We start from the raw sequence: 7,166 nt of genomic DNA on the forward strand, positions 1-7,166 counted from the left end.
AAGGAAAGAGTCCCCAGGGCCGTAGCCCTCGAAGATCACCGCAGCCCCCTCCTCAGGATAAGACTTCTCAGGTCACCGACGCGCAGCCTGAGGCACCCCGATCTCAACCAAGGGGGGTTATCAATACAATCATGGGCGGACCAGCCGCCGGGGGCACCTCCTCTGCTGCTCGAAAAGCATATGCACGGCAAGTTAACGCCGTTCACACAACCAGCAAAAAGTCAAGAACGGAGAATGAGATCTCCTTCTCAGACGCAGATCTGGACAGCCTTATTTTGCCCCACGACGATGCATTGGTGTTAACCATGCTCGTTGCCAACTGGGAGGTAAAGAAAATTCTTGTGGACAACGGGAGCTCAGCGGATATTCTATACTACCATGCCTTCGAGAAAATGATGATAGGCGACGACCGTCTAAGGCCGGCGAACTCAGATTTGTTCGGCTTCTCTGGAGAGGTCGTGAAAGTAGTGGGGCAGATTGAGCTCCCCGTTCTTGTCGGAGACCCACCTCGTCAAGCATTCGCCATGGTTAACTTCCTGGTAGTGAAGGCCACCTCGGTCTATAATGCTATCTTGGGACGGCCTGGCCAGAATCTGATCCGAGCAGTCGCCTCAGCCTACCACCAAAAAATGAAATTCATAACCCCTAATGGTGTGGGGGAAGTTCGCGGAGATCAGCCTCAATCAAGGGAGTGCTATGCAATGGCACTGAAAGGTAAAAACGCAGTGGAATCACTGCCAATCGAACTGCTTGATGTAAGGGACGAACTCAGGGGTACTCAACCCGCTAAGGACCTACTCTCCATCCCACTGTGCCCGGAGGACGGTGAGAAAGTCGCTCTGATCGGTTCCTCCCTTAGTAGTAGCATTCAACATCAACTCACCGAGTTTCTCCAGGGCAATGCAGATGTCTTTGCATGGGTTCCTGCCGATATGCCCGGCATCGATCCAGAGATCAGCACTCATAGGCTTGGTGTCGATTCAACCTGCAGACCGGTGAAACAGAAAAGGAGACACTTTGCTTTTGAAAGGCGACAGGCAATAAAAGAAGAAGTGGAGAGGCTTCTGAAGGCTGACTTCATTCGCGAGATTCGATATCCGGACTGGCTAGCAAATGTAGTCCTAGTCAAGAAGACTAATGGAAAGTGGAGAACCTGCGTCGATTTTACTGATCTGAATAAGGCTTGTCCCAAGGACAGTTACCCGCTCCCGAAGATCGATCAGCTCATCGACGCCACAGCGGGTCATGAACTGTTGAGCTTCATGGACGCCTTCTCCGGATATAACCAGATCAGGATGTACGAATCGGATATACCAAAGACCTCATTCGTCACAGATCAAGGGACTTATTGCTACCGAGTCATGCCCTTCGGCCTCAAAAACGCCGGAGCTACTTATCAAAGGCTGGTGAACAGACTTTTTCAGAACCAGATCGGCCGAAATATGGAAGTGTATGTGGATGATATGCTGGTCAAAAGTCGAAGCGCACAGGACCACGTGTCTGATCTCAGAGAAACATTTCAGGTCCTCAAGAAGCACAACATGAAACTCAACCCCACCAAGTGCACCTTTGGTGTCAGTTCGGGGAAGTTCTTGGGATTCATGGTGAGTCAGCGAGGGATAGAAGCAAATCCCGAGAAGATCAGAGCTGTGGTAGAGCTTACCGCCCCAAGAACCATCAGAGAAGTTCAGCGGCTCACGGGAATGATAGCGGCGCTGGGTCGCTTCATCTCCAAATCGGCGGAGAGATGCCTGCCTTTTTTCAGTGCGGTTAAGGGCCTCAAAACTGCGCCCTGGACGGAAGAATGCCAGATTGCCTTCGACGAGCTGAAAAGGTATCTGTCCTCCCCGCCATTATTAACAAAGCCGGAGCCAGGTGAGGAATTATTTCTATATCTCTCCGTTAGCTCCACGGCACTGGCAGCTGTCCTCGTCCGCGAGGAGCACCGCCAGCAAAAACCAATCTATTATGTCAGCAAGGTTCTTCACGACGCAGAAACAAGGTACCAGCGGGTCGAGAAATTGGCTTACGCGCTGGTAATGGCTGCAAGGAAATTAAGACCGTACTTTCAAGCTCATACTGTAAAGGTCTTGACTGACCAGCCGCTCCGGCAAGTACTCCATCGACCAGATATCTCCGGACGACTTGTGAAATGGGCCGTAGAGCTGAGCGAGTTCGACATCCAGTACGCTCCAAGGCCAGCCATCAAGGCCCAAGTACTGGCAGATTTCGTAGCGGAGTGCACCATCCCCCAGCAAGTCGCCGACCCTGAAACGGTACAACTCCCAGTTGCAGAGAAAGCGGTTCCTGACGAATGCATAGCAGAAACTCAGACAGAAATCTTGCAACCCCTGGCAGAGCAGGACTCCATGACCAGCACACCAACTTGGGAAGTATATGTCGACGGTTCTTCAAATAAAAACGGCTGTGGAGCAGGCCTCATCCTCACTGGGCCTGAGGAGTTCACTGCGGATTATGCTCTGAGATTCGGATTCCGTGCGTCCAACAATGAGGCAGAATATGAAGCCCTCCTTGCCGGAATGAACCTAGCAATTCAGACCGGCGCCCGGAAATTAAAAGCATACTGCGACTCACAGCTGGTAGCAAATCAGATCCAAGGGGTCTACGAAGCCCGAGATGAGCGTATGGTTAAGTATCTTGCTAAGGTTCATCAACTCTCCAGCCGGTTTGCCAGTTTCGAGGTCATCAGAATACCGCGGACAGAAAATGCCAAAGCAGATGTACTGTCGAAGCTGGCTGCTTCTGGATACACCACTCTTGGAAGCATACGTATGGAATTTCTACAAAGATCTAGCATCGAAAGGGAAGCCGCAGATATAATGCAGGTGGAGAACGAGCCGTGCTGGATGGATGAGATCATTCATTACTTACGGGACGCGAAACTTCCCGAAGATAAGAAAGAAGCCCGTAAGGTGATACAGAGAGCCGCCCGATTCTCCCTCAGCGGTGACATTTTGTATAAAAGGTCCTACACTCTCCCGTACCTGAAGTGTCTGGGACCAAGTAACGCCGCGTACGCATTGCAAGAGACTCATGAAGGAATCTGCGGAGAACATCTGGGGGGCAAAGCCCTGGCGATCAAGGTACTCCTCAGAGGATTGTATTGGCCCACCATACGACAAGACGCGCTGAATTTGGTTAAAAAGTGCGAGAGGTGCCAGAAATTCTCCCCCACCATCCACCAGCCTGCTGTGGCGATGGCCCCAATTATCAGTCCACTCCCTTTTGCAGTATGGGGGATGGACATTCTTGGTCCTTTTCCACCGGCTTCCGGAAAGCGCATATTCGTAGTAGTGGCAATCGACTACTTCACCAAGTGGGTGGAGGCAGAACCTCTAGCCCAGATCACTGAGCAGAATATACAGAATTTCTTCTGGAAGGCAGTGGTCTGCAGATTTGGGATTCCCCGTGCCTTAATCACAGATAACGGCAAACAGTTCGACTGCCGGAACTTTCGGAAGTTCTGCTCTGACCTAAAGATTGAACAGAGATTCACTTCGGTTGCTCACCCCCAGACCAATGGGCAAACAGAAGTAACCAATAGGATCTTGCTTCAAGGGATAAAGAAAAGGCTGGATGAAAAGGCTGGCCGATGGGCAGATGAGCTCTACCATGTTCTGTGGGCTTACCGCACCACTCCTCGCACGACGACTGGTGAATCACCATTCAACCTCTCTTTTGGAACTGAAGCCGTGATACCTGTTGATATAGGCACCCCATCTCCCAGAGTCATCAGTTTCCATGAGCAACTGAACAGCGACGGACTCCGCGCCAACCTCGACTTATTAGAAGAAATCCGGGAGGAATCTCGAATCCGGGTCGCCGCTTATAAGCAGAAGGTGTCGAATTATCACGACTCCAAAATCCGCCCCAGAGAATTCAGGACAGGGGATCTGGTCCTGAGAAAGGCAGCCGTCTCCCAGCCGACGAAAGTAGGGAAACTTTCCCCAACTTGGGAGGGACCCTATCGAGTGAAGGAAGTTATCCGGCCAGGAAGCTACAGGCTAGAGACACTGGAGGAGCACCTATTACCTCATGCATGGAACTCCAAAAACCTCAGGAAATATTATCAGTAGTCGAATTATCCGGCGTGAAAAGGTGATCTTGTAAATTTTTATATTTGTTATTATGAATAAATAATCTTCTTGCAAATTCAGTGTCATTTTTATATCTGGAAACCCAGTTCTTAAACTTGGGTACGCACTGGAAACCCAGTTCGCAAAACTTGGGTACTCACTGGAAACCCAGTTCTTAAACTTGGGTACGCACTGGAAACCCAGTTCATAAAACTTGGGTACTCATTAGAAACCCAGTTCTTAAACTTGGGTACGCACTGGAAACCCAGTTCACAAAACTTGGGTACGCACTGGAAACCCAGTTCACAAAACTTGGGTACGCACTGGAAACCCAGTTCACAAAACTTGGGTACGCACTGGAAACCCAGTTCACAAAACTTGGGTACTCACTGGAAACCCAGTTCTTAAACTTGGGTACGCACTGGAAACCCAGTTCACAAAACTTGGGTACTCACTGGAAACCCAGTTCACAAAACTTGGGTACTTGTTAAAAGACCAGTTCGTCGCAATTCGACCATCAACGGCCTCACTCACAGGTTATCAAAATAAAAAGACAAAGTCAAGCAAATCACTCAGCTGAGAAGTATCAGAGACAGACAAATTTCATTGATCAGAATATGTGGGGCCTCGAGGGCCATTACAAAATTCACTTTAAACATGCTGGTAAAAGCTGTAGGGTCTCAAGGACCATTACAAAAAGAGGTCAAAACAAAGACAAAACAAAAAAAAAAAAATCTCTAAGCATCTGGAAGAGAGGTGATGTCAGCAGGAGTATCAGCAGGAGTATCTGGCTCCTCATCAGTAATCTTCGGCCTGGCAGGGAGAGTCATGTTCTGCATCAATAGATTTGGATTGCAGGCCTGGAGCTTCTGGAGGCAGTCGTAGTATCCAAGACTGTAAGCCTCGCTCGACAGGCTGAAAAGTTCAGCCTCCTTTGCCTCTGTGGCCTCTTTTACTGCCTTCTCCTGCCTGTCAGTGGCCCTTCCTCTTTGAGCCTCCATGGCTTCAGCAGCCTTGGCCAGTTTCCTCTTCTCTGCGGCCAGATCTTCTTTTAACAACTTCTTCTCCTCCTCTATTCGCCCAATGCTCGTTTGAAGCTCCTGCACCTCAGCGGCCAACTTTCCGTTCACCTCTTCAGATGAAGTAATGGCTTGGGAGAAGCTCTTACTCTTCTCCTTGAGGTCATTATAGTATAGCAAGATCTGAAGAAAGAACAGAAAGAAACAGGCATCAGTATGGTGAAAGGAAGAAATGGGCAGAAAGTTAGCAAATCAAAGCGCTACTTCCTTACCTGGTAAGCGGAGGACAACACAGCCTCCTCTCCTGTAGCTGGCGGCTCGTAAAGGACCTGTTGCTTGTCCTTCTGCAGCAAACACTTGCTCATAAGCTCTGCTGCTACCCGGCTCTCGCCTAAGGCAGTGTCATCCTTCAGAACGGCCCAATTGGGTCGAAAGACTTGCTCACTAATCCCCGCAGGAGGGCGAGCCCCAGAACCGGCTCCGGTAGAAGCACCACCGGACTTAGAAGAGCCACCGCCCTGAGCAAAGGGGCCTACTAGCTTCACCTTAGTCTTGGGCCTCTGGGATGGGGGAGGAATGCCCTGTGACGGGGCCGGACTCCCCAGCACAGTCGCTTTTCTCTTCTGGCGCTCCTGCTGCGCCTGTTGAGCACCTTCTTGTGCCCGCGGTTGAGCTCCCTGCCTGATTTTCTCGACGGTTGATTGTTTCTTCATCTCTGCAAGACAAATGAGCAGCCAACGGTCAGAAGCAAGTATATAAAAAAAAAAATAAACAGATTGCATAGACAAGTCTAGCTACATACGTTCTGGAGTCGCGGCACTCACGCCCAGCCCGACCAGAATCGCCTCTTCAGAAAACTCCTTACAACGGATGAGGCCCGATTGCTCAATCTCCTTCCGCATCAAGGCGAATGTTATACTGTCCTCACCTTCGAGGAGCGGCTTTCGACTCAGTTTTGAGGTATCTGGAGTGTCCCACACTAGAGGGACGGACCAGGGCTCACTGGCCTCCTGATCCACAACATAGAAGAATCTGTTCTTCCACGAGTGAATCGACGAAGGAATGCCAGTGATTATCTTCCATTCAGGGCGCTGGCTAATGTAGATCCAGCCCCCTTCTTTATGCTTCTTCAGGTGTGCACAAGCACGGAACAGTGACAAAGTCACGCTCCTCTCTAACCGACCGTGGACGAGGTATAAAAACCCAACTAATAATCTCCATGAGTTCGGAGCTACCTGGGCCGGGGCTAGTCCGTAGTATCACAGCACCGCTGAGAAAAAGGGGTGCAACGGAAATCGAAGTCCTGCCCTCAGTGACTCCTCATAAATACAGAGATCCTGGCTCTCGTTGCAGGCTCTGTCTCCCTCTATAGCTGCCCTCAGCTCAAATCTCGGGGGCACACAGTATTTATCCCTGATATCTCCCAGCATAGACCTGGTGAGGTAGTTCTCCTCGACTAGAGCTCGCAAGTTGTATTTTGGATCGGCATCCATCCGCGCTCTAGCGATCACCTCCACGGCCCGGCCAGGAAGGAATGTTGTGGACGCTTCAGCAACGTCGCTCTCAACACTCCCTCCTGCTCGCGGGAGACTGCCAGTCAAGGGTGGAGTGGCATTCAGATCTAAGATCACTTCATCCCTATCCCCTCCGTCGTCACTATCTACAAGGTCTATCCTATCAGACGGACTAGCCAAAAAAGGCTCCTGAGGCATCCTAAACTCCGAAATACTGCTAGTGGAGGACCCCGTACCGGACTCGGAATCGGAAGTACTATCAGACATAGTAAAAGGAAGGGCTGAGAGGAATACCGGTGAGTGGAGCTCTTAAAAGATCTTGGAACGCGACTGCGAGCTACGGGCTGCGAACTGCGATCTGCGATCTGCGGACTGCGAGCTGCGAACTGAGAAGTGGAAACTCCCAGAGCAAGAAGAGAAAAAAGATGAAAGGTAAAAAGTAAAAAGTGAAGGGGGGTAAACCTCCTTATATAGTTTTTCAGAGGCGGTGGGGTAATAAATGCGATGCACGCATCTCGAGGCCATCCGGATTGCGC

General features: G+C 50.4%; 1 protein-coding gene across 1 annotated transcript; it reads right to left on the bottom strand.

Annotated features, from left to right (window-relative positions):
• Positions 1-2,671: 2,671 nt before the first annotated feature.
• Positions 2,672-6,185, bottom strand: LOC143882842 (uncharacterized). Its single transcript, XM_077386244.1, has 4 exons — positions 5,919-6,185; positions 5,389-5,831; positions 4,958-5,299; positions 2,672-2,863 (listed from the first exon to the last, which is right to left on the bottom strand). The coding sequence occupies exons 1-4, from the start codon at positions 6,016-6,018 to the stop codon at positions 2,672-2,674; spliced, it is 1,077 nt and encodes a 358-aa protein (XP_077242359.1). The 5' UTR covers positions 6,019-6,185.
• Positions 6,186-7,166: the final 981 nt, after the last annotated feature.

Source organism: Tasmannia lanceolata, unplaced genomic scaffold (assembly GCF_043159265.1).
Source record: "Tasmannia lanceolata isolate RefF3 unplaced genomic scaffold, GAP_Taslan_0.1 ptg000008l, whole genome shotgun sequence".
Classification (NCBI taxonomy): domain Eukaryota; kingdom Viridiplantae; phylum Streptophyta; class Magnoliopsida; order Canellales; family Winteraceae; genus Tasmannia; species Tasmannia lanceolata.

Coding starts and splice junctions, on each gene's coding strand:
- LOC143882842 (XM_077386244.1), bottom strand. CDS start 6,018: ATGCGGAAGGAGATTGAGCAATCGGGCCTCATCCGTTGTAAGGAGTTT. Junction 5,832..5,918: donor GAGTGCCGCGACTCCAGAAC/GTATGTAGCTAG, acceptor TTTGTCTTGCAG/AGATGAAGAAACAATCAACC. Junction 2,864..4,957: donor ACTGCCTCCAGAAGCTCCAG/GCCTGCAATCCA, acceptor TCATCCATCCAG/CACGGCTCGTTCTCCACCTG.